Source organism: Microchirus variegatus, assembly GCF_963457635.1.
Source record: "Microchirus variegatus genome assembly, chromosome: 6".
NCBI lineage: Eukaryota > Metazoa > Chordata > Actinopteri > Pleuronectiformes > Soleidae > Microchirus > Microchirus variegatus.
In genome coordinates, this window is record NC_139807.1 from 11092322 (window position 1) to 11120048 (window position 27727).

General features: G+C 39.0%; 1 protein-coding gene across 1 annotated transcript; it reads right to left on the bottom strand.

Annotated features, from left to right (window-relative positions):
- On the bottom strand, window positions 1–27543 carry LOC310928927 (neuronal acetylcholine receptor subunit alpha-7-like; the record flags this gene model as incomplete). Its single annotated transcript, XM_083891594.1, has 9 exons — window positions 1–588; window positions 671–780; window positions 3052–3138; window positions 3671–3865; window positions 5230–5477; window positions 16010–16119; window positions 17436–17480; window positions 19031–19170; window positions 27474–27543. 9 exons carry the CDS (start codon window positions 27541–27543, stop codon window positions 1–3), a joined length of 1593 nt encoding a protein of 530 aa, XP_083747720.1.
- Window positions 27544–27727: the final 184 nt, after the last annotated feature.

Sequence of the window (27727 nt, forward strand, 5' to 3'; positions counted from 1 at the left end):
CTATGTAAAGTCCTTGGAAACGGCCTCTATGAAATTGGGGGCTGACATGAGAATAGTGAAAGTGCAAATGATGGAGAAGAGAGAGAAAGCCACCAGGCACAGCCGGTCCACGACTGCCGCAGCAAACTTCCACTCACTGCAAATGGCCTCAGCCTCGTCCTGGTCCCGAAAGCGCTGGGCTATGTACGACACCTCTTGCAGGATGCGCTGGATCTCTGGTGGGGGCATTCCAACTCCCATAACCAGGCCTCCAGTGCCTCCTCCAGGTGGCTCAGCCTCATCGCTGGGGGAGCCATATGCACGTCCACCTAACGCTACACCTGAGTCGCTAGATGGTGGGCAGTGTGGGTTCTCTACAGGGTGGTAATTACCAAAGTAGAGGCTCATAGAACCGTTGGATGTGCCTGTGGGGCAGGATGCCTGTGCGAGGGGTACAGACAGGCTTGGTACTGCACCCATCTCTATGGAGCTGGTGCTAGAGTGGTGTTGGGAGGAGTGACGGTACTTGTGACCGGGTCGCTTGCGTTCCTCTCCGGGTTGTTTCATACGGAGAAACCAGGCACACCAGTTCAACAGAACCACCCGGACCTGGAAAGACAAAAACAGTATCGTCACACATGAACAAAGACCATTTAAAAATAAAAATCATACAAATTTACTTAAAACTTACCCATTTAGGCATCTTCCCTCCATGAGGGTCATGGTGGTGAAACTGCAGGACTACAACAGTGACCACCACAGACATTCCCACGATCATCATGGTGCTGGCAAAGTACTGGGCTGCAACAAAAATCATCAACATGCTTTTTTGCCGCCTCTTTGAACTACCCCATTGTAACCGCTGATAAACACACTTGATGATGTAAAACTGTGAAATTTAATGACATCCAAAAAGGGTATTCCATGGTCAAACTATAAATAAAGCATGTTAACTCAGACAGAGGAAATAACATTTGTGCAGAAATGTTACAAAACTGAAAAACAGCAATAGAGAGAGAAATATTATTGCTGGCTCAGAGGGATATTTAATCCACATGAAAGAACAGTAGAGAGCACTGAGCACTCATCAAGCATGTATACACATGCACCCAATAACTGTGAAAGAGGAAAAGTTAACGGCTCGACACAACTACAGACAGTTACTGCAGTGGCAGCAAAGTCAAACTTCACATCACCTCATGAGGTCGGGGCTTTATGAAGGAAGAAAAAAAGAGGGAGGGGGCTCAATCAAGAGAAGATGGTTTCAGAAGACGAGGTGGAACAGAGGGTAATAAAACAAAAAAGATGAAAGCACTAAGAGCCAAGACACTAAAAATAGTGTCAGAATTTATGAGAGTTGGAAGGACATTCCATGTGTCCTCACTGCTTTGTGGTCAGTCACTAATGAGTTTATGGTAACATTAACAGAAAAAATATGATGTATAATTCCAAACATCAGTCACAAATGGCATTGCTTTTCATTTTCACCGACCTAAATAAAAATTAATTAAAATTGATTCAAATGAACAGAGCCAAATGATCTTGAAATGGTTAGGATAACGACATTAACTGAAACTCATGAAAAAAGAACTATGGCTATACATATGCTGTACATATTTACAGTCAAGTTAAAGCAGCTGCAATAAGTCACGTCCACTTTCAGCCACAGTGTTGTAAAGTGACACGAGTCATTTTAACAAGGCTCCTAAAAGTGTCCCAGTTGGCCTTGTGTTTAGGTCATAGGGAATAAAAACCTGATTAATCTATAAATGAGAAATTTAGGCAGACAAATTGGTTGCCTGGACACCTTATGGTGTTGAGACAGATTTGCTCTGCCCAGAAGGGAATCTAACATACTCCTGTAAATCTGTACTTTTATTTGCTATTAGCACCGCCTCCAACAAAGGGACCCGCCACACACATGGGGCACCAAGGAGCCCACAGCAGAAACTGGCAAGAGAACGGATCATGGTCCACGTAGCACCCAAAGAGAATGTGCAAGAGCGGGTCGTGATCCACTACCAGCAATGCCCAGGGGTGCCCCACCCAGAATGCCCACCCCAATATGACCACAGGAATTGATAAATTAGAGCAACTGTCTCAGGAATAGAAGTTTGCGTGTTTGAGAGGAAAAGTAATGCATCATCAGCATAAAGGCTGATTGTGTGGTCCGAGTTGGTTGTTTGGATACCTTTAATGTTTTTATTTTGTCAGACTGCAGCAGCAAGTGGTTCGATGAATATGGCAAAGACTGAGGGAGAGATTAGACAACGCTATCTGGGATAATAATCTCAAGATCATAACTTTTTTGTGACATGGTGAATAAGGAGTTTGAACCCTCCTTTCACAGCCGTCACAGGGCCGTCAAAAGTGTTTCCCTCATAGCGCTTTCACACTGGCAAACACCAGCACAGTTTCTGTTTGGGTTTTAACTCTGTTCAGAATCTTGGTGCTTTCAGTGAAACAGCCAATGTTCACAAGGTTTTAACCTAAAACTGGAAAGTATTTCTTGGTTCTCACTGGGGACTAACCTTTTAAGTATCCGAACCTGTTCATTTTCAGAGGCGGTTTAAACTTTGGTTTCCAGAACCAGAACCGGAGCTATGCCAGTGTGAAAGCTAAATCTGAGAGCTTTAACCCCAAAGGATATTTGTCCCTTCCCCCATCTTGGTGTCTTCATCCATTATGTCTTCTTCAATCATCCTTTCTTTCCTCCCTACTGGAAAACCAGACATTTCACAGCCTATTAACAGTGCTGACAGTTTTAGACTGGGCCTCTCAATTTACTCCATCCACCACCCAGCAGTGCTAAGATTGATGATGGATAGTCACCCTCAAGAACCAAAGATGAGTTTTCATTATTGCTTGGGAAAACCACAGAGAAAACACCATTTAGAGAGGTGAAGCAATTTTGATCCTCTCAATAATGAATGCCCTGTTTATATATTACCGGTGTTTACTGTAAGAGCGGTAAGTGCTCTGCTGTACAGTCAAGATCTTTCTGTAAAGTTACATGTCAGTGTGGAGAGATGAAGATGCAGTAATACTTCCACAAACATAAATGTAACCCACCGATTAGAGGAACAGAGTCTGATGTGGCGGGCATGATCTCTGCTACGAGCAGCATGAAGACAGTCAGCGAAAGCAGCACAGTGATGCCTTGAGGCAGAGACAGGAAGAGACACACACAGAGACAGACAGAACATGAGTATATGCATCACGATGAGATCAGGGTCACTGGTGTGTGAAGTTTTTCCTGAAATTACTTATGTATGTAGTCAGTTATGTCCATGTCACTACGGCCATTTGTCAGCTCCTGCCTCATCTGATGTGTCCAAGGTACGTTCAAGAAATTATTCAAACACTGACACTGTAACTGGCGGCTGCTCGTCCACACATGGCTATTCATCAAAAGTCCCTGTCACTAACACAACTCCTACATGGAAGTAGTGGTGGACACTGGACAGCCTATTTGAAATTCAATTATTTCATGGTGATTGGACATGTGTGACTTCCTACTCGTGTATATGATTCATACAGATGCAACTTTAGTGTTCTAGTTGTGACCTTGCTTGTATGAGCTTGAATACCTACAATTGTAGTGTTTTGGTTCCTTGTTCATTTTTTTTGCGTGAGTATCGCTCGTCTAGCTGAACGAAGGATATGTGTTCACTTTCTGAGACACTCTTACCCAGAGAAATCTTTTCCCCAGAGTCTGCAGGTAACAGAAAAACCAACAGAGCCAAGCCAGAGATAAGCACACAAGGGATAAGCAGGTTGAGTCCATAATACAGAGTCCTGCGGCGCATGGTGACTGTAAACGTCACGTCAGGGTAGGGCTCCTTACAGCATTCGTAATATAGCTCGTTACGCTTCGCTGGCACACCTGAGATAAAAGAGAGAGAGCATGAATATTTTGGCTTTTTGAGACATTATTCATACATTTAGAAAGGTACAAGATCATGGAATTCACAATACCAAAATCCCTTTTCCTCTACCCTAAACATATTTTACTGAATTTTAACTTTTGTATTACTAGTTAAAGGTGCCATATGTGAGAATGTGGCCAAAAACGGTTACTAAAATTCAAAATACCGAGGTCTTTTAGGTTTGGTTTTCTCCGCCATTGTAGCTCAGACGTAACTGGCAGCCCGTGGCAGCTGAGACTCTACTGACTGCAGTGATTGGTAGATGGCGGTAGGTGGCGCCACATGCAAAAACATGATTTCAAAACATAAACATGATTTGCGGTCTGCAAAATATTTTTTTTTAATGCGAATATTTTGGCTGTACTGTTGTTGTTGGTGAGTTCAGTATGTTGCTTTAGATTTTTTACGTAACGCACCTTTAAGGCTAGTGCACTCAAGCTGAAGTGTGGCCTTATTCTCATCAGTTATAGCTTCAAGATGTACCAAGTGAAGTCTGCAGTTTAAAAATCAATGGCGGAATCATATGCTGTTGTTTCAGCAATACACCAGCTGAGATCAAGTCGATTGGATGAGCGGTTGTAGATTAAATTGAAAGACACATAAAAATGTTTCTAAATGCATCTGTAGGATTCCTAATTATGTCTCAAAATAGTGGTGGCAGAGACAGGTGGTTGGGATGAGGTTAGTGGAACAAGGTTGGGGATTTGACCACTACTCATCCAAACCCAAAATTATCAGAGAGATAAGTAGTGAGTCATGTCTGGATTTATTAATAGGATGTTCCATGAGCCAGCAACATGGGGGAAAATTATTTTAAAAACTTGTGGTTGTTAAACTTGTAGAGTGTGATATTGTGTAGTGTTGCGCTCACATATGTCGTGGCTACACACACACACTACGCCACAGTCTCAATCAGTCCCACTGCATACCATCTGGTGTTGTCCAACACCCTTTTCCACCTAACCATCATCATCACCCCAAGGCACTGGGATCTGCTGTTAGTCTGTCCCAGCTGGAAACACTCAGCTTTGGAGTTCTTCGAGCTTTTCCGTCCAGTGCATCCAACTACAACCGTACAAATAATTTCCCACAACGTAAATCGTTTTACAGAGGCTCATGGGACTCAATGTTTGATACAAGTTGGCAAAGCCTGATCCTAACATAATGAGATTCAAGGAAGATTGAACGGGATAATTCTGTACAGTGTATTTGTGAGTTACACTTTCAAATTATATTAATTTAAGGAGCCAAGTGATACAACCACACCGTATTCTTGAGAAGGCAATGCTGCAGTGAGAAACACAAACAGAAGCAATCTTACCCACAAGGTCCCACTCTCCATTGGGAATGTAAGTGGATGTGTCCACATTCAGCATCTGTAGGTCCAGCAGCCAGCCATTGTGCGTCCAGGAGCCGAACTTCAAGTCACACTTCTGAACGTCGAAGGGGAACCAACGTACGTCAATGTAGCAGGTGCTCTTCAAGATGCCTGGTGGGATGTACTGGCAGTGACCTGATGCATTCACCAGCACGTTGGTGTGGAAGGTGGCGTCGAATCGCTCATCCGCACTAAGGAATGCACCAAAATATTGAGCTTAAGTTCTCTTTTTTCCCCCTTTTTAACTGTTTTTACAATGTGTTCAGGGACCATAAGTTGACAATTTTAAATTTTACCTCACAAAGACTCATCACAACAAGACAAGTGGATGCACGTTTAAAGCTGTAGTGTAATGCACTTTTTTTTTTTTTGTTATTTATGTAACTGCTGTCACTCTTTTTGGTCTTTGTGAACATAAACCATTTAACAATTTCCTTGTTTGTTGCATTCTCCATTGGAAAATGGACGCTGACAAGCAATACTATCAGACCTGACTGAGGGAGCTTTTGTGCGTACACAGTGGCAGTGCAGGAGCAGGCGGAGCCAAGGCGTATATATCCAGACAAAAGGCTGAGAGAGATGATGCCCCTTCTGTTCCATCTCCCACTGTCATTTCCTGTACAAACATCATGTAATATCCTTAGCCCATTTTCTCAACCCTGAAAAGGCAACGTAAAATTAATTATACAACCAGGTAAAGGCAGGCCCTTGATTTCCCATCCTTCACCGCAAAACAGATCCGTCAAACATGTAGGGCTTAAAACCATCAACTTGTTCTTAAGCTGTCAGAGTTGGTGGTGGCTCAGCTTCAATAAAACCTACACCATTATGTGGTCGTGACCAGTTTTGTGACACCATTCCAAATCTAAAGAAAAATCAATCAAATTAACAACAAGGGAAATCACCAGATGTATTTGAAGGTGAAGTTTTGAATATTTAATTTTGAGATGGGTTTGGTTTTACTTGCCAGACTCTCAAACAGAGCCAAAAGCCTATGAACTAATTGAACAAAGTAGAATCTGTATAGAGCACTGGAGGAGCAATTTAACCATTGGACCTTACAGTAAAGAACATGCAGAGAAACTTATGACAGTGATTTTGTTTTGTTTTTCCACCTATCTGTTACAAAAAATATATCCCTCAACTTCTCTTTATTGCTGATCCTGTAGCAATGCTGTTGTAAATAAGGAAGAAAACTCAATAAATGACCAAGTGAGTGAAATGTGGGGCACCTCTGTGAAGACATGGTTTCAGTTTTCTGTTTTGGGTTTAATAATACATACTTGCATACAGTTTCACACACACACACACACACACACACACACACACACACACACACACACACACACACACACACACACACACACACACACACACACACACACACACACACACACACACACACACACACACACACACACACACACACACACACACACACACACACACACACACACACACACACACACACACACACACACACACACACAATGCCCTCTCGTGAGAGGCCGATAACATCACTGTGTCTGAAACATCCTGGAGCCTCATTCAGTCATAACAAAATAATGCTGTCTGCATCTATAGGGGGATTAAGTGAAACAAAAATCTCATTTAAATCTGTACTGTGTGTGCGCGCGGCTTTCAGCTGTGGACAGAGCGGAAAGTGAGAGATGGCCAAGATGGAGCAATACTATGAACTATTCAAACTTTGGCATTTGTTAATCTCAAGGTATGCACTTTCCTGCAATCTTACTCACAGCACAAGTACAAGTGACTGTATGTATGTGCTGAAGAGAACATATATGCCACGTATGCACTTAATTAAAGATCCTAACCATCCTTTGGACCAACCAAAATGTCCCAACTTTCCCAAAATGTCCTCGCTTCCTATACGTATTTTGATCCTCACAAAGATGAAACAGGGAAACGGACCGACTGTCCACCATGTGACATTGCTCCACACATGCACAACAATGTCCAAAAACATAAACAAACCTATCTTTTTCAGGACATTTTGACCATGTGAGGACATTTTGTCTGGACTCCCACAACATTAAAGGGTTTTTTCAGGGTTAAGAGCTGGTTCTAAGGTTGGGGTTGTGAATAACTGTTACGGTAATGGTTATGCTAAGGGGCTAGGAAATGCATTATGTATATAATGTGCCCTCATTAAGATATAAAAAAAAGTTTGTGTGTGTGCATGACGTGTAAGTTACAGCGAGTCAAAGCTGAATCATTTTGGTTGGTGAACAAAACAACATGATTAACTGATCAACGTTTTCTGACATTTTATGGGCCAAATGATTACTTGATTAATCAAGAAAATAGTGAACAGATTAATCGATTATGAAAATAATCGTTAGTTGTGGCCCTAAAAGAAGTAAACTAATTTAAGATTGACACAAAGTAGCCAAATTATTGCTCCTTGATCTGAATGAGATGATGTCAGCTGTCAGTCACAACACAAATCTGTCACAAACACAGTGAAGAACAAACTCTTTTCTCCATGCATGAATATGGCTTGGATGGAAAATCTGTGACTCGTAGTATTGATTAAGCATGCGTGAAACATGAGTGTGAGACACTATGAGCACTCTGAGCGAGAATATGAAAAAAGCAATATGAGAGCAATATGAGGAGACTTCACACTGAGAAAAATAATATGAGCAGGATGACTGAATGAATCACAGAGAGACAGTAGATGATTTTCTTCTTTGAATACCATCCATATTGAGACAGCACACGACCACAGCAATTCTAAACGTCATTAACTTTGTATTAAAACAACAAGTATGAATGAATGGATTTATGGTGAGCAGCATGCAGCAGTGTGAATACCATCCTCTATATTCTACACAGTAAGACTAGCGTGTTATTGGCTGTGCACTGATAAACGACTGAGTAATGGCATGTGTTGTGACATTACTGGGGAGTAATTGTGAGATTCTGTGTGTGTGCGTGTTTTGATAAGTGAATTAATGTGTACTGTGTGCACAGATTTACAGTATTTACTGTATATTAGTAAGAGGGGAGCCTGCAGATGTATACGTCTGTTTCCAGCAGTGATCCATATTATTACTCAGAGCTATACATTTCTCCTCAGGGGGCATGTAAATGTTCTGGTTGAGCTGTAAAGAGACTTTTCCCTTCCAGCTTCACATTATTGTTCGCCCTCTGTAATCACCACTGTAAACAACAGTGAATGCATGGAAAAACAGCAACATCAATACTGTTTTCATTATTAACTCACATAAAAACGTGCAGTTGTCTGCAACAGGTTACTGTGAGTGTATTTTCCTCCCCTCAAATTTATATTCAGAGAAGAGAGAAGACTGTTTCATGAGTTTACCCTGTTTTGTCCATGTTCTGGTATCTGAAGCGTTATTGTGTGACGGCAACAGAGATTAACCCCTGTTAAGGGGATGGTGATGACACACTCACTCACTCATCTTCTCCACATGAGGGTTGCGGGGAGCACTGGTGCCAATCCCAGCTGACATAAGGCAAAACACTGGACAGTTCAGCAGACCATCACAGGGCCACATAGAGACAAAAAAACCATCCACTCTCACACTCACAATCAATTTGCCTAATCCCCAAATCTGCATGTCTGTAAACTGTGGGAGGAAACTGGAGAACCTGGAGAAAACCCATGAACATGTTCATCACCTCTCAAAGACGTTGGTGATTACGTGACATATCCTTTAATGTAACCAGGAGATTCATCTATTGCCACAAATTGTGGTACAGAAAATGCATACTTTCAGATCAGTAACATCTTTGTTTTTGGTAAAGCAAATGAGTGAAATCAATTAGTATTTTCATGTTTTCATTCATGAACAGATTTTGAGCAGGTGGCAGAGCAACACGCAGCACCAGCTGAGAACTCAGCGTGTCATAAAGAGGTAGAAGGAGGAGACAGTAAAATGCTGACAGCTTGACAGACAGAGACAGGTGGACGGGATGATTTATAAAGAGGAGTCACTGTGCACTGGGAACTATAAAATATGAAGAGAAAGAGATGATTGAATAGAAAGACAGTGAGACAGTGAGTTATGAAAGAGAGGCAGAGGGAGACAGAGTGAATGAGATGAGAAAATAGATGATGGAGGGAGAGGGGGGGTGGAGTGGACACAGAGGGGTAAAAGGCAGAAATGGGAAAAGATAAGGGTAAAATCACTGAGATTAGGGTTGGTAATCCTGGTCTAAAAGCTGAGCTTTTAAAATGGTTTAAAAAGGTTAATACTCCCAAACCTTTGGATGTGAAATATCTGTTTGTGTTTGTGTGTGTATTGGGGAAACATCAGTGAATATACAACTGCATAACTCTGTCTCAACCTTACACTAGGTCAAATCTATCAAACCTTTATGTCCCACACAGCTTCCTTCCCCTCAATTACAGAGCCGATCATCTGTCTGACCTTAATCGCAAAAAACAATGACATTAATGGCTGCTCAATGAGTTACTAAAAATGCACTTTTAATTTCAACACTATATAAAAAAACCTGCAGCATTCTGACACCAATAGTTCTCTCCAGCTGCATTGTTGAGTACCAAGACCAAATCAGATCCCCAAAGAGTTTGCCAGCTTTTTCCAGCCAGTGTATTACATTTCAGGAAGTCTGGTTAATACACAGTCACCCGAGTATAACTTGGGGAATTGATCTTACTGATTTTATCAATTTCAAACTTGCTGAGAGAGCACAGAGTGCAATCTTCCACAGAATCCACAGAAGTGTTCTTTACCAGCCTGAAAATGAAAATGTTGAGTTCTCAAAGTAACGCCATTATTGCAAGCGTTAAAATACAGTGGCGTAAATAGGCAGAGCAAAGTCAGTGATGGACTTTTCACAGGAGGCAGATTTATTCCCAATAAGAAACATTGCCTGGCCAAAAAAGTCTAAAGGACCCTTCAAAATGGGACCACCAGTTGACAGAATAAGCCTCTGAAGGATATTATATCTGAATTAAGACTGAAGGGTTCACTCCTCACATTTCATTATATTTAATTTCATTGCATTTTCATTATATATTATATAGATATGTGTATATATATATGGGTCAATGACAAATAAAGCTTCTAAAAAGGTGTAGATGTAATGCATATTTTTGAGTCAATGTGTTTGAACATTTCTCATATATTGAATAACTATTCTAACTGTTTTAACTAATTTTTTAACAGTATCTTTAACTTCACAACAAAAAAAATGTGAGGTGGCACAACCAACTATTTATAAAAATATATATACATTCCTAATATTTATTTTAGGATAGAATAATGAATTATTTGGCAACTATACCTTAAGGTGTCTACACTAGATAAACATAATTTTTTTTATCATTGTGGTTTTTTTTACAATAATTTTTGGTCTCTGAAGGTCAGGTTTTCAGCATCAATTAACATCCAGTTTTACATTTAAAGACAGGAAAATAATCACACAAATACACAAATTCATATATTCAGTATAATAACTAAACACATTACATTTATAAACCATTTGGTCACTTTGACGTATCATTTATTGGTTTAAATTGGTTGCACCACTTGACAAATATTGGTTGCACCACCTGATCACATTAGTTATGACATGAAATATGCTGAAAAAAAAATGCATTTTCATTTCAAATAGTAACATGTTTTAGACATCAGTTAAACCTAACCCTAACCCATCAGAAACAATTCACATAACATTACATCTTTATGATGAGGATCGAGTACAGTCGCGATAGTGTGCAGGGGATCTGGGTAGATGTTGATAAAACGTGGTGACAGACTCTTAAGAGCAGAGCTCACTTTTCATTGTTTTCACTCCATGTTCTCAATCTTTGTGTAGAAGACACTTTAGCGCTGCAATTAATGGAATAACAGATGCATCAGATGAGCTGATCTGTTTAGTAAACTGCTCATGTTCTCTGGTGTGAAGTCATTGTCGCAGGGAGTTCATAATCTGCTCCGTATGCAGCCAAGTTTCGCTTTAGCGCAAAGAGACGTTCCAGCATTTAATATGTGCTGTTCCACAGTGAACTCGCTGTGTTTCGGCCGCCGAATTATCAGTGCATCCCTAAATATAACTTCTTTATTGACAAGAACAATGTAACCGTAATAATGACATATTTGATGGTGTGACTTGAGTTTCAATCAGCACATCGACAAGGGAGTGCTTGCCGATTACATGGGGGCACAGCGGCCTTGATCGTTTTACATTGGTTGTACCACACTGACATGGAAAGTGTACCAACCTACATATAGTTGAAAGTAGTTATTTTTTATCAGTATTTGACAGAGATCTACAAACCTTTTTGCTTAGTCCCAATGGTCTCTGGGGTTCCTCTGGCTGATGCAACATTCAGTTAACAGCTATTGTCTCTGGACTTCAAAATAAAGTCCAATGTTTATGGTTGCACCACCCTGATATCTAGGAAATGTAAATTGCTGGACAAAAGTTTTGCAGTTATTTTAGCAGCTTTAAAACTATTGATATTAGGGAAAAAACATTATTCAAAAGACTTCAAACATAAAATTATGCCCAAGTATTTTATTTTGAGTTTATCATTATTAAAATAACATTTTTAATAGTTTTCTTAGTCTGCTCCCTTGCTCGGACAGCTGCATCACCTGATATCTTAGGGGTTTGAGAAGCCAAAACATAAAATAATATAATTATTTGAATTTACTGAAAAATGTATGAAAATTAATAGGTTTTATAGAATAAAGTGATAGATGTCATGAAAAGATTACATTTTGGTTTTTTATATAATGGACTTGGACACAAAAATATGCACGTCATGTCATTGACCCATATATATATAGACATGAAATAAATGTATTTTATATAATATAAAATATATAATTTTATATAAATAATATTTTTCAGTGCATTTAAAAGGTTTTCTAAATCTGCACAGTCCACATTAATAAATTATATTTCAAACACATAATTGAGCCAAAACAGAAAACTGAAGCTCGTCATCAAATGAATTTGAAGAAACTGTCTTTTGTTCGGCAGTTAATTCCTTTAAGAAGCTGCAGTGACTCTAGAACTTTCCAGCAGCAAACTGCAGTTTGTCATCAGTCTGACATCAAAGCTGCTTTGATAACATCATAGCACTATCAGTTAAAAGTTTGTTAACCTTTATTTAATTTCATTTAACTGATCATCAGAACCAGTAAGCTTTGTCCCTTTACAAAATACGAAGTAGTGTGAGAAATAAAACTTTTTAGACACTTGAGTTGTTCCCGCCGTACTTGTTCTGGTTGCCCATCCCAGACGCGCGTTTATGAAGCTGTAGTGAGCAGTTTAGTAAATGTCTGGACAGTAACTAAGACCGAAAAAAACAGACAAGCAGTGACAACTGGTCAAACTGAAGTTCAGGCCGTTCTACGGCTCTTTGGTTCATCAGGATGTCTGTCAAATATGTCCAAGGGCAAAGTGAGGTGGAGATGTTTGAAGGCGGAGAGAAGCAGACTTATGTTGACTTACAAACAGCTGGTAAGTTACACAAGACGGAAAAAATGTAGAGTTGAGCATTAATTGTTAACAATTTGGTGGTTTAAGAGTAATATCACATTGTCGTCGGCGTACAGTCATATTCAACTCCATTTATACATTATTATACCAAGGTCGTCACAGTATTTCAGTATATCATTGATCAGTGTGTACTCAAACATGACCAGAGAGTTCTTTGTGACCCCTTTTTGCACTATGTATAGGAGCTTTGATGAGAGTTTGATCCTGTAAATTTAACCTTTTAACAACTCGTTTGTTCCAATCTCAATGACAGCTCTTAACGATAGCTCTTAACGATAGCTTAAATAAGCAGGAAAACTCACAGAAAGTTTGCATTCAGATTCATTCCTCTTTTTATTTACGTATTCATTTCTCCTCTGTGAGACTGTTGACTTTATTCCATTGGTTTTATGATGTTTTCCTTCTTTTATGTTTGTACCTCGTATCTCGGCTGATGTATGCTAATGGAGATAGCCTTGTTGAGCTCAATACAACATTAGCAATGAGGACAATAAAGTATATGTCTATATTTTTGGTAATTCTTTGTGCTGCCACCATAGTTTAAAAAGTCAGAATAATGTGATTTCTTCTTTGTAGAACCACAGAGTGAGGAGAAGCATCCAGCTGTGAGAAGAAGCTGTTCCAGAGTGTCTGCTGTGACCCTGGCAGTGCTGTATCTGTTGATATTAGCAGGGATCGCAACACGCCGTGAGCATTTCTTTTTCCAATAAAGTCTCCTTTACCACATTCAACGCTCTTTAAGTTAAATTATGTCCCGTTGCAGACAGTTTCCTTACATTGTTGAACTCGTGATCTGTTTCTTGATTTATAAGTATTGTTTGGTCTTGAGAAGTGACACAGGAAATGATGTATGAAAAAGGATTTCATTTAGTTTGGTGTCTTATTATTTGTTTCTTACCAGATATTTTAGTCACTTTGGAAAATGAGCAGCTGCAGAACAGACACAACACCCTGTACAACAGACACAACAACCTGAACAACAGCTACAACAACCTGAACAACAGCTACTGCAACCTGAACAACAGACACAACAACCTGAACAACAACTACAACAACCTGAACAACAACTACAACAACCTGAACAACAACTACAACAACCTGAACAACAACTACAACAACCTGAACAAAAACCACAACAACCTGAAAAACGACTGCAACAACCTGAACAACAACTACAAACAACTCCAATAAAAACTGTCAAAGACTACAGGTTTGAAAAGACACAATAACATGTTTCACTGGATCACATGTCCAATTGACTGTTAGGTATAAATATTACAGTGTGTTACTGTTTTCCATGTCTTGATATTTGTCAGTGAACATCACTGAGATACAGAGCAGTTAACAGGATGAGGTGAAGAAGCTGAAGGAAAAAAACTAAGAGAGAAATGTTTATTTTTGAATCCATTGACATGATGTCTTTCTTAAATTGTCTGTTTCATGACATTGACAGATGTTATCGGTGACTGTAAGTGTCTGTCTTTACAAACATGTTTGGCATGAAGTGATGCCGTGTCCTGATGGATGGACCCGATATGGATGCAGTTGTTACTCGAAATCCTCTGAAGAGAAAGACTGGGAGGAGAGCCGTCTTTACTGTCTAGATAAAGACGCTGATGTGGTGATCATGAACAATGGAGCGGAGCAGGTGAGTGTCTGTTAACGAAACTGTCACTGATCTGTTACTCGCTAAACTCTGACCATGATGATCCCTGTCTCTTGTCGACTGTTAGAAATTTGTTACAGAGTTCAGTAAGAACGAGGAGATCTGGATTAATGTGGAAAGTCAATGGAGAGGACGTGAATATCAATGGGTGATGGATGAATCAACAATAACACAACGGTGAGACAAGGTTTTTGTTTAAATTCACTTTCCTCAAAGTCAAAGTTTGAAACTGACACAATGGGGCAGATGTACAAACATTTGTGATTTTTACATAAACAGAAACTTCATTAGCAGAGTGTGATGATGTCCAAAAGTTTGAAAAAATTTGGAACAGACCTTTAAAAATAATGTGTTTGCTGAAGTCTCGGAGAAAATGTCTGAAATATTTAAAGTGAGATTCAAGTTTAATTTAATATTTAATCCTGAGTTCCAGCTCAGGTTAATACTATGATTTATTGTCTACAGGTTCCAGTCCAGAGAAGAGTTGGAACATCCCAGAAGCCATTACAAACTATTCTTGAATCAACGTGGAAGTTTTAGAGGGGGGGTTTACTCTTTGAAAAAGAAGTGGATCTGTGAGAAACATACTTGTGTCTAAAATGACAGGTTTTTTATGATCTAATGAGCCTCAGAACTTCCTGCTTTTTCTCAGTTCTTTATTCTCCGTCACATGTTAAATGATGTCAGTGACGTAGTCTGTCTCTCTGTTGTCTACTCTGCTCACACAGTAAAGAGGTTGGACGTCGTAAAGTGTAAAACAGGGGTTCAAGTAAATCCTAGGTTTTTTTTTTCTTTCTTTCTGTTGCTGCCGAAACTTCTCTGTGTGAAATAAAATAGATAAAGTCAAATAAAAAAACGTGGTTTCTGTCATTTTAGGTTGTTTTTATCGCACTGATTTAGTTTATTCATTTATATTTCAGATATGTCAGATCTTTTATTTTCATGTTTGTACAGCGTGAGGAATTGGAGACGTGTCGGCCATCTTTGTTTACAGTCTGTGGCTGAGAATGATGCTCATACTGGACAACTCTAACAAATAAAGTCTCATCCTTTCATGTGCTGACTGAATAATTATTGATTAGAAGTGCTGTTGTTATGTGAGTTCTGTCCTGACACACAATCAGAGACTTTCAACTGTCATGTTTACTTTTGTTATTTACCTCTGCCAAAGAGGTATATTTTTTCGCCGGAGTTTGTTAGTTAGTAACATAACTCGAAAAGTCATAGATGGAATTGGATGAAATTTTCAGGAAATGTCCGCAATGGTACCAGGAACAAGTGATCAAATTGGGCGTGATCTGTGGGGGGCTGAGCTGCCTTGGCGGAGGTCTGCGCTCTCTGAGTGCTTTTCTAGTTTGACAGTGTATCACTGGGATTTAAAAAACATCATCATTGAAACATCAGGTTATCTTTTTCATATTTAGCAACAGAAAATAAATCCAGCACATAAATTAAAAAGTAAAGAAAGGTGTTGCAACCTTTAACCCTTCAGTAGGTACACAATGAGTATCAGCAAGGAGTTCTCACCTGTTGTAAAGGAGGATGTCAGGGGTCCAGATCTGGTCTGACGGGAAACGCAGGTTCTGGACACCAGGGTAGTTTTCTGGATTCCAGCTCAGATAGACGTCTGTCCAGTACTGAGACAACAGGAGGAATTTTCACTTTGAGATCATAAAAAAATGTGTTTGAATGGCTCATTCAGTGGAGAAATGCATCATTGTATGTAAAGCCTTGTGTATACTCGCGCGTGTGATGTGCCGCAGTCTTCCATTGAAACTTCAGAGGTGTGCGCACTAGAGCCGCGACACCTTTTGGAGCTCACGCACCCAATGCGACACAGGATATGACATAATTTTTGGCACACTGCGGCGAGTATAAACCTAGCTTAAATGATTCTTTCAGTTTAAAAAAAAAAAATCAAACAGCAGATGTTATCAGCTAGTCTTGACTTTCAGCGTATATTGCTGGGTTTTATTCATGCACACATCTTCTCCATTCTCGTATACAAAGCTGCAAGTGCCAGCTTTTGTTTGAATCCTTGACAAAAAAAATGAATTAAAATGGCAATGCCATTAAATAACAAGCTAGAGAATAAAGATAGTAATTCAGAGTTTATTTAAAGGTGCATTATGTAATAAATCTAAAGCAACTGGCTATAAAATCCTCCTAATGTGTCACAGAGACTCAGGAATAATGTTCATATAACAAACTGAACTCACCAACAACAACAGTACAGACAACATATTTGCATAAAATATGTTTTGGCATGTGGCGCCACCTACCTCCGTATACCAATCATTGAAGTCAGTAGAGTCTCAGCTGCCGAGCAACCACGGGTTGCCAGTTACGCCAGAAATCGAAACCTAAAAGACCTCGGTATTTTGAATTTGAATGTAGTAACCGTTTTCGGCCACATTCTTACATATGGCACCTATAAATTTCTACCTGGTTTCTTTGCATGTTGACATTCTTCTTGAATGAGACTTGAATGAGACTTCATTGACTTCCATTAACTGAACAAATCGGTATCCCTAACCTTAACATGATCACAATTCACATCTTAGCCCTTAAGACAGACCACTTAAACAGTTCTTCAGACATTTGATTCTGCCTCATTAGGACCAGGTTTTGTCCTCCATGAGAACTACTGGTCCTGACATACGAACACACGCTTACTTGAGTTACTGTATTTGAAAGGATGAGCTTCTTGCTCACGATAAGTGGATACAATAATATTAAATCATAAATACAGAAATACTAGTTTAACTCTTAAAAAGGCCTGTGAGAAAGTACAAATTAATAATCCAGGAAAATTAAATCCAGATTTGCATAGTGTATTGACACAAGCAATTTGAGGAACATCCTTCAGAAGATGGCAGTGTAATAAAAGTTTAAATATGATTAAACCACGTTAAATTAATAATAACAACGTGTCGCCTTAAGCCCAACTCACCAGCTGCAGCCATGCATTCGTTATCAGCACTTGGTTCTTCTCGTCCTGAGGACAGAAACAGAGAACAGAAGAGAAACAGAGTTTGTATTTCAAAAATAAACCTGACCAGGCCAATGCATTTTTAACAGGTTGTTAAAATAATGAATGCTAATCAAAAATGTGCATAAAATAGATTAATTTTGAAAAATAAATATATTTTTTTTTTAAATCGCAACGACTGAAGTAAAGCACATTAAAGATTTAAGCCCACATAAGCCGTCATCAAATAATGAGCTTCAAAAGTGTATATAAAGCTTTTGTTTCAGCATTGAAAAGTCAAAACAGGAACATATCCATGAGCAGGAAGAGGAGAGAGGGAGGCTAAAAGAAAGATTCCTCCTCTCTTAATCTACTGCATCTGTATTACTGTTAATTATTTACTTTATCAATGTTTTTTTGTTGCTTTTAGAGTGGAAAATGAATGACAAACTCCTCTACAACGTCTGGTCTAGAAGCAGATGACCCAGATGATGGAGCACGAGTCATAGCTGTTTGGAAATGTCTGAATCCTCAGAGAGGTCAAACGATAATTCTTAATAATATTTATAACCTCAAAGTATTAACATCTCTCAAGGTCAGAGTGCCTGCGGTGTTTAGGTGTTTTACTTGAAGCGGTCTGTATTATATTGATTTATTTTCTATTGTTTGATACGACTAATCGGCATATGGTCTTATGGCCACAAACACACACACACACACACGGTGTGTAAACTGAGTTAGTGTCAGTCAACTCTGTTCGAAGCACAAGGCAGTCTGAGAAAACATGTCATGCCTTTATTTCTCACTAGACAACTCTAACATCACCCCACAAATGTGTTGGTTCTGACAAACGTGACAAGACATCTGGCCGGTGTGAAACTCCCTGTGGAGTGAGTATTTAACAAGAGTCCTCTGTCTCTGTGGCTAATGGACAAATGTTCACACAACCTGCTCTCACGTTCATTTCATTTAGCCAAAACAAAGCATTATCCATAACCGTATCCATGACCATAATACCTAATTCTAACCATAACCTAACCTTCTGGTCCTGACAAGGTCAGTGTTTGGTCCTAAACAGGTGACAAATACAATAACACACAGACACATGTAGATTCATTAGAAGAAGAAAAAAAAGAGTTGTTTTCTCTCCAATGCTTGCTCACTGTGTTCTCATTCCCTTTATGATATTGTACAGATATGGCCTTACTATGTAAAGTGCTTTGAGGTGATGTCCTGGGATTTGGTGCTGTAAAATGTATTTATTTGCTTTGATTTAAATATCATATAGGGCTGTTATTCCTTTTGCACACATTAGTTGTCTGTTTTCTCTGAGAATACTCTGACTGTTTATTAATTTCTGCAATCAATATCTAAATATCACCAATGCAAAATTATACAATTGCGTGGCAAATTCCCCTTTTCCATTACTGCACACCACACAATGATTTATATTGGAAAAACAACACAAAGCACACAACAGGATATTGTCCTGTGACCAATGTATAGCCAAAACAACTCTAAACACAACACTCGCATAACACATAAAGAGTATGAAAAAGAAATTCAGTTTCTCTCACCACGTCTATAATCTGCAGCAGCGTGAGGCCCAGCTCAACCAAGATGGCAGCTGAGTCGTTGACCACAGGTCTCTCCAGTCTGTTGTAGTTTGCCAGCAGCTCTTTGTACAGCTTCCTCTGGTGTTCACCCTGCAGGGATCCTGGAGGAACAAAAAAGGCAGGAGAAAAGACAGGTTTCAGTGATGAATAGGAGTGGGTCAAAATATCACTTCGGTGATATATCGTCATTAATATTCTTTGTGTAATACGATAACAGTATTTTAATAAACAAATGAAGGCGCTCTAAAGTAAACAATCCCTGGCAGGTTTACTTGCTGGACGTCACCACTACATGTCTCCTCACGGAGGCGCTACTCAAGTGAATGAGGTTTGACTTGGGTGGAAGTTACCTGGCTGAAGAAGAGGCAGTTTATAGCGGGATTTAACTTTACACTGACGTTTTTTTTTTTTTTAATATATCACAGAATCATTGTATCGCAATATTATTGGTTATCACGGACCACGTATCGCATATCGTATCGTGAAGTATCCTGCAATTCCCAACCCCATTAATGAACATTTTAAATGAAGCACAATCATTTGAACATATGTTTTTATTCCTGACCTTGGGTCCTGCTTTGGCTGACAAAACATTCTTAACTCAAGGTGCTGATAGAACTGATAAATCATCCACCAGCAGCTTCCACATATTTCAGAGATGAAAATGCACACCTGCAGTCACAGCAGACAGTTCCTGAAGGTCACGCTTTGATCTATAGACACAAGGTGTGCAGTATTTTTATTTGCATTTTAAAACCATAAATCAGCGCAGAAACATCTGAATTCAGTTTTTAAAAAAGGTCACCAAAGTTTTCAACAATCCCATTCCTGCATATGACACCTTGGAACACATCCTTGTCTACCGAGGCGTGAAAATAGCTTTAATTGCATTTGCTTACCTTTTACCCTTCCTTATCCTTAACACACTCTGCACAGTTTGTGCCAAGATGTCCCAGACTCCAACACTAAAATATGCAAACTTGACATTGCTGTGGACAGCTACCACAAAGAGTAAGGTCTTATATGTGCTGACTTCAGAATATTCATGGTCAAGTGTAATGTACACACGGATAGCTGTGACTGTGAGCTGATGAAGCTTTAAGGTTCAGGGTAACTATGATGATGATGATGTGTTTGTTGCCTCATCACCATTATTGATCACCTCTCCCTAACCTTCCACTTACACCCCAGAGAGACACAGGTACACAAGTCTCTCACTCTCTCTCACTCTCTCTCTCTCTCACACACACACACACACACACACACACACACACACACACACACACACACACACACACACACACACACACACACACACACACACACACACACACACACACACACACACACACACACACACACACACACACACACACACACACACACACACACACACACACACACACACACACACACACACACACACAGGTAACACTGTCACTGTCCTTGAATTGACTGATCTCACTGCAGAACAGGTGCTGTATCTCAGGGTCACACAATGAAGGTTGCTTTTTCAGAGGGATATTGGATACTGGCTACAATGAGAAACAAAACATTTCATCAGTGAGCTGAAGCTGAGCTGAAGCTGAGTTGAGTCGATCGGGCTCCAGACTAACTTTTGAGGAAGAGAGAGCGAATGAGCTGGAAGATGTTTAACTCACAAACCTCCTCTTTTCATTTAAATAGAGGAAAACCCATGTGTGTTCCTCAGAGATGAGAGGTCCAATGTCAATAAGACAAAAAACATTTACGTCGAAATTCCTTTACCGATAAAGGCTGCTGTAAAATGAGCAGTATTTTAAAGGGCAACCAGTTAAGTGACTTTAAATGACACAATTGACCTTTGACCTTTAGAAGTTACTGTTTATATTGTTATATGAATGCATGTATGTGTGTGTACGTGTGTGCTTGCTAAACACAGACAGACTAATTAATGACAAGCAACTAAATTTGTCTCTGATACAGCATGTGGGTCATTACAGTAAATGTCAGTGGTCATCAGCTCGCTCCCTGATCAGGTCTCAGAGAAGTTCACCGATTGGTGTCATTACTCAACCGATTGATTAGCGAAATGCAATGACATAGAACATGTCTATTATTCATAAATATCACACCTTTATGGTTATACCACTTAAAACGTTTTGTTATCATATGTAAAGAAGGTTAAAGGAGGAAACGAGTGAAAATGCTACTGAATTTCTTGAATGAATGTCATCAAAGAGGCATGCGTGTTAAAAGTTGAAACAATATATCACTGAAATAATTCAAAATCACCTTTGAACACAATTAATTTGTATAAGTAGGATTCATTTCAGTCAGAAACATGTCAAATCCAGGAATTGAACACGTACATTTACCACTTCATTAGTTAAACAGGACATGCAATGAAGAGGGTCTGCTGCATGCTTTGAATATAACGCGTTATTATTTGAGTTGCTGTTGCCAAAGCATTTTAGCTCTGTTAACTGTCACTGACTGGATATTTTGTCTTTTTCAGACCATTCTCTAAATGGTTTTGAGTCACTTTTAAAACACTTCAATTTCAATTTCTTTTCTATTATGATGCTCACGTTGACCTTCAGCAGGTTGTCTTGACCTTGTCGACATGTCTAAATGCACTGAGTTACTGCCATATGATTAGGTGATGAGACAGTGCTGTTAACAAGAAGTTGAAGTTGTACCTAATAAAGAGGCCAGTGAGTGCGGTTATAGTGGTGGATTTGGCAGAAGCTGTATTTAGAAAGCATTTTTTGCTGACTGTAAAAATGGTATGCCCGTGTGGATTAAAATACTAAATATGATGATTTCACTTCAGAATCTGCTTGCTGTATGCAGTGTGTGTGTGTGTGCGTGCGTGCATGTGTGTGTGTGTGTGTGAACCCCAGATTGCCCCTGAGCTCCAGAACGTCTGCATATTGAATTAGTTCTAGATTAATAACCACAGTGAGGTTGCTCCTGGGCAACTCAGTGACCCCGAGGGCATCAACACCCGAGAGGACGTTTTATTTCAGCTCAGCAGCACAATGCACAACATTCACAGATGACTTTGAAAGAGGAGTGAGAGGAGATGAAAAATGTGACACACAAAGTAAAATGCAAATTTGGTCTGTGTATTTTTATGCATTATGCTGAATGCTTTCCGGGAGTAAGAGAACTTGTCCAAGAATGTGTCACCTTTCCTTTAACTCATCTCCGACTGGGTTCCAGCCTCTGATCTAAAGTTAAAGATGTATTCAAATAACAGAGTGGGTGTTTTGGAAGGGGAGCCATTAAAATTAATTACTCAAAATAAGTTTGCCCAAGGTGAACAACCACCAGGTTTCCAACACATGAGAGCTCCATACAAACGAGACTGCTATATTTCTCAGTCTGTTGTGTCTTACCACTGACCTGGTTTTCTTTAAATAACAGCAAACACAGTCTTAAGATTATCCATGTTGTCTCTCCTTTTTTTTTTTTTTTTCTTTTATAAATAACAACAACAAAAAAGCAGGCCTGCTAACATTTGTTTCTATTTGATCATAAAAGTTTGCTCTGAGGAAACGAGGTCAGCAGAAGAGATGATCACTGAAACTTCTGCAAATGAGTAATTATGCTCAGTATTTTTGCTTTTGCAAAGATGAAGAATAATAATCTTGATGTTCATAATAATCATACATTTACATTTTTTTTTTTTTTTTTTTTTTAATAATTTGGGGTCTAAGAGCAATGTATGGATGGATGGATGCCAGTATTCACCACAATTTTAAATGCTGAATATATAAGGAAAAATCAGAAGCACATTCCACAGCCTTTCAGTCTTTTTACCTCTAATCACATTTGGACCAGGGGTCTCAAACTTGACCGAACGGGAATGCATTGTTGGGTTCAACTTCTGTAACAGATCAGGATACTTTTAATCCAAAATTGTTTCTTTGTGTTGAAGGAGCAATGACATACTTCATGAATTGTGTGTGGTGACAGGCACGCTCGGTGGTTTGATGGTTGCTGTTTATTTTATTTATGTTGTGGATTTTTTTCTGCTGCTGAAGTGAAACTTAATCAGCAGCTGTGAAAGTGATATAATCAGCTACATTGACTCAAAATAGGATTTGAGGGCCTCTGGTGAAGCAGGGGTCCCTGAGGTTGTAACGTGAATCCTGATGAATAAACAGTGAGGACATTACAGAGCTGTGTTACGACTTGAACAAGAAAGTACAAGCTTTGTTTTGAGGCTTGTTTCCAAAAGACCTCATAATAAGCCGATATTAAGAAGAAAAACATAAAAAAAAGAGAGGAAAAACTATAGCAAAACCAACCCCTCATTACTTAATCTTATTTCACACTGTGGTAAACATGCTAAACAACTGATACAAGAAGTTATTATCCAGTGTGGATAATAGCATGGATCTGATCCCAGAATGCTGTGGAACAGAGGGAGTTAAGAACCTGGAGGGGAAATAGTTGTGCACAAAGAAAGCGCTGACAGACCACAGCTCCCTGTTGAGAGAGTCTTCACCACAACAACAAAAAAATACACATTTACTGCCTTTCTAATGTAAATGTGCAAGTGTGTTTCTTTGGGGGACACAGAAAGACAATTTTGTGTTTTTTGGGCAGTAGATTTCCCTTCTGAAACTTTCCAGGGGCGTATTTTTAGTCATGCTCCAACCTGTTTGCAGCTGTCTCGCTTTACTACTGCAGTGTTGCAGTTGCCTCCATCTGTCTTGAGATAAATGACTTCCTGTGTGAACGCTGACTCTCTTCCCCTCTGTAATTTCACTATTGCATTTTCTGTTTAATGTGTCATCCTGTTGTCTGTTTTTTTATTGTTTGTCACTGTAAAAAGTGTCCTTGAGTGTTTGAGCGGCTCTTACAATAAACTGCACTATCATTATTATTACCATTATTATTATTATTATTATTATTATTATTATTATTATTATCATTATTTCATTACACTTTTAAGTTACACCTTGAATATAGTTCGATAGTGATTTTTTTTTTACCTCCCATCCTTTTTTAACACAAACGCAGGAGCAGTGGGCAGCAATGGGGGTTGGCTACCTTGCTCCTCACAGCATCCTCAACAGAAAACACATTTTAATAATATTATTCCTAATATCAACCACATCAACCCAAAACTGTTATGGATTCCATCTTAGCTTTGATGTAACAGCATATTGCAGACAGCAAGTCGTCATTAAATACACACTAAGTCTTATGGAAGAGCTGTGACTCCCTCAATTAAATGTTGTTGTTTTTTTTATAATAAAGAATAGAAAGAAACATGTCCATGACACACCTAAGATGGCCGACTCACATGTACATGGTAGAGTGAGTGGAAACACATCTCATTCACTTTGAATGGAGCGCCTTTAAGGATCGCTGAACTGTTTGACGTTGCATGTGACAAAAGTTGAGAAAAGTTAAACTTTCCCCAGCAGCCAGTGTGAGCATCAGCATTTAGAGACTTGTGCAAATCTAGGTTGTTTCCCCCATTGCCAATGTTTTGCCAAAACAGAGTGCACCCAATGGGGGAAACCATCACATTAACAACATTTCAATACTTTTGCTACATAATCGGCCATGACAGATGCTGCCTTAACCACCAGCATCATCAGGCCTGTGTTAAAGAGTTAATGTGACTCATGTGGGCGAGTTCCCATTAAAATGTCTGTTTCCGTCCTGCAGCTTAGAGGATTCATCACTTATTCTCACAGATGCTTAAAAACCTCAGAAAGAGTTTAAACAATAAAGACGCATAGGGCTGAGCGATATGGGGAAAGATCTCATCACGATATATACTTTCTTATATCATTCAATATCGATATGTTTCATGATATACATCAAATCTATATTTCTGTTAAGTTCAAACGAACTATATCCCAGTATAACGATGCGATATATCGGGATGCACACAGGGTGTTTCTCTGGGCTCATGAAAACTTTTATTTTGAGGTGCTTGTGCTTCTCAAAGGAGAGCGATAATACACTGGAAATACAATAAAATAAAAATATCTACTGTTTATTAAAATACAGTTATTACCTTTCATTTCAGATAATACCTGGTTTATTCTTTGTTTTATTTATGTTAAATTGAGGATATTTATTGATAACAATTACATTTTTTATAATATTTAATTAATAATATTAAGTGTATTCCTCAAATGTATTCAATATAATAAATATGATGATTATCAATGCCTTCGAGAATGCCTTTAGAAACCAGGAAAAGTCACCAGAGGCACGATATGATGACAACCAAAATCAAAGAAGATGTCTCATGTCACAATATATACTGTACCATCTTGTCCTATTTACTAACATTCAAATGTTTTATAGAAAATAACAGCTTTCATTTGCTACATCGATCCTGTGTTGCTTTGTTATCAAGAAAATTCCAGCTGGCAACATGAAAGTTTTATGTAAATGTTTACATTTTGACCTCTAAAACCTGGCACTGGACAAAAAGACATCAGCATGTCACCAAACAGGAGGTAATATACAAAGGCTGTTATGATGAGGGGGAAAGGTTTCAAGGAGACGGAGTGGAGGAAGGATCATCGACACCTGAGGAACAGTAAAGGAGACCACACAGATGAACTAATTCTGAAAACGTAGTGCACTGGAATTTCTCTGTTAACACATGCTCATTATCATTTTTTATTTGTGATGCTGAAAGTATGTGACTCGTATGAGTATGGATCAGAGCATATGGTGTCGTGTGTTAATGGGTTTTTCTATGGAAGGACTCGCGTAGTGGAGATTTATTATCTGTGCTTGAGGATTTTGAGCTCTAAAAACCACCGGATGTTTAATCCTAATCCAGAAGTGCTATGCACCACTGTACATACACTTATGCTCGTTGAGAGTATCTGTTAATCTTAGCTGACCATTTGACCATTTTTAGTGTCGTCGGTGAATGACCAGCACTATTTACACCGATGTAACGTGATCAAAGTATTAAGTATTACTTATGTATAAGAATATATACAAGGAAAGGTAGGGATAGGAAGAGTCTGTGAAAAAAAATCTGTCCAGATTGAACTCAGCATGTAATTACAGCATCTTAACAACTTAAAGGTACAATAATATCTAAGACAATTATTTTATTAAGACATAAAATTACTATGTAGAGCCCTGTGAAATCTGTTTTTTTCTGTTTTTCTTCAATTCCATTTGAATTTTTCCAGATTTGACACTTATTTTACCAGCTGTGTCTTAAAATGCGATTCAATAAAAGACATAGAAATAAACTTTGTATCCTGTTTTATCATTTGCATTGAGTCTGAAACACATAAATACTGACAAAATATCAATTTCGAGTTCATAAGTAACATTAAGTGTTCTTTTTGTCTCTTCTTGTATTGTGATAATTATCCTCTGCTCAAAAGCAGGCACATGTCCACTTTCAATCCCTGTTGCTGACACACGGCAAATTAACCAAATAGAGTAAATGTTTATAAAAAAACAATCAGACAGGAATAGTTATGTATGGGGACGTGCATCAACACCGTGTAATTGCAGCTTCTTCATTTTCCAATTTTTGGAAAAATTTGGCAACCACAATCGAGGTCGGGGGAGAAGAAATGTAATCATGGTGCCGGACACATTCTGTGAGGACACATGGGGGAAACGTTGAGCAAAGCAGCTGCGTCACAAACTGGTGAGTGACCCAGATGTTAGATGTTGAAGCTGATGGTGATGTTGATGATGAGATGGGGTTTAGGGGAGATTATGCATGCACATCTCACTGCCCAATCCACACAACAAATACAAACACACACACACATAGGTTTGTGCAGCTACTCTTCTTAGGACCAAGCACTGAATTCCATTCATTTTGGACAGCGTAAACAAAGTCATACACCTAACATTAACCAAAACCAGTTAATCCCTAACCCGGACCTTAACCGAACAACAATTCCTTAATTTTGTTCCTAGGAAATAAGGAGCTGCTTCTTTAGGTCCAGGTTTAGTCTCAATGAGGACTACTGGTCCCGACAAGGTCAGTGTTTAAGCCAGAAAAGGTCCTCAAGGACCTTTCTATAACTCTAAGTGAATTACATAACTTTTTTAGAGGGGACAGGACTGCTAGGTCAGTGTATATAAAGAACATATTATTATTAGGCCTATTATTATTTAATTGTAGGCTTAATGGCTTATAATTAAATATTGAAAGATACATCTTTGTCACACAACAATAAAAAGGTAATTTATGGTGTTTAAAGCATAGTCATTAGCATAATGAAATCTGGTTCAAATGCCAAAAGAGCAAAGTTGCCTAAATAGCGCACAAACTCATTAATCCATTCAGTAGTTATAGATAAAAACATACAACGATTTTTTTTTCTATTTCCCCATGTCAATTCAAATCTGCTGAAGAAAACTTAATAAAGCAGAAAAGGGGACTTTTCCTCACCTTTGAAGAGAATGGCCGCCCAAATGGTAAAACCAACCGAACACGGTCCCCAAAACTTGTGGCACCGCATCCTGGCACCGCTCAGGCTGCGGGCTCTTCCTCAGTGATAGTCAGGTGAAGTGCTGCAGCTCGGCGGTGAGAGCATGAGGCTGGAAAAGGGGGCGCAGAGACACCGAGGGATTAAAAAAAAAAATCATCCAGAGCTGAATGTGAATGTGGATTTCAGATTGGCGCGTCCACGCAGCTTTGCGAAC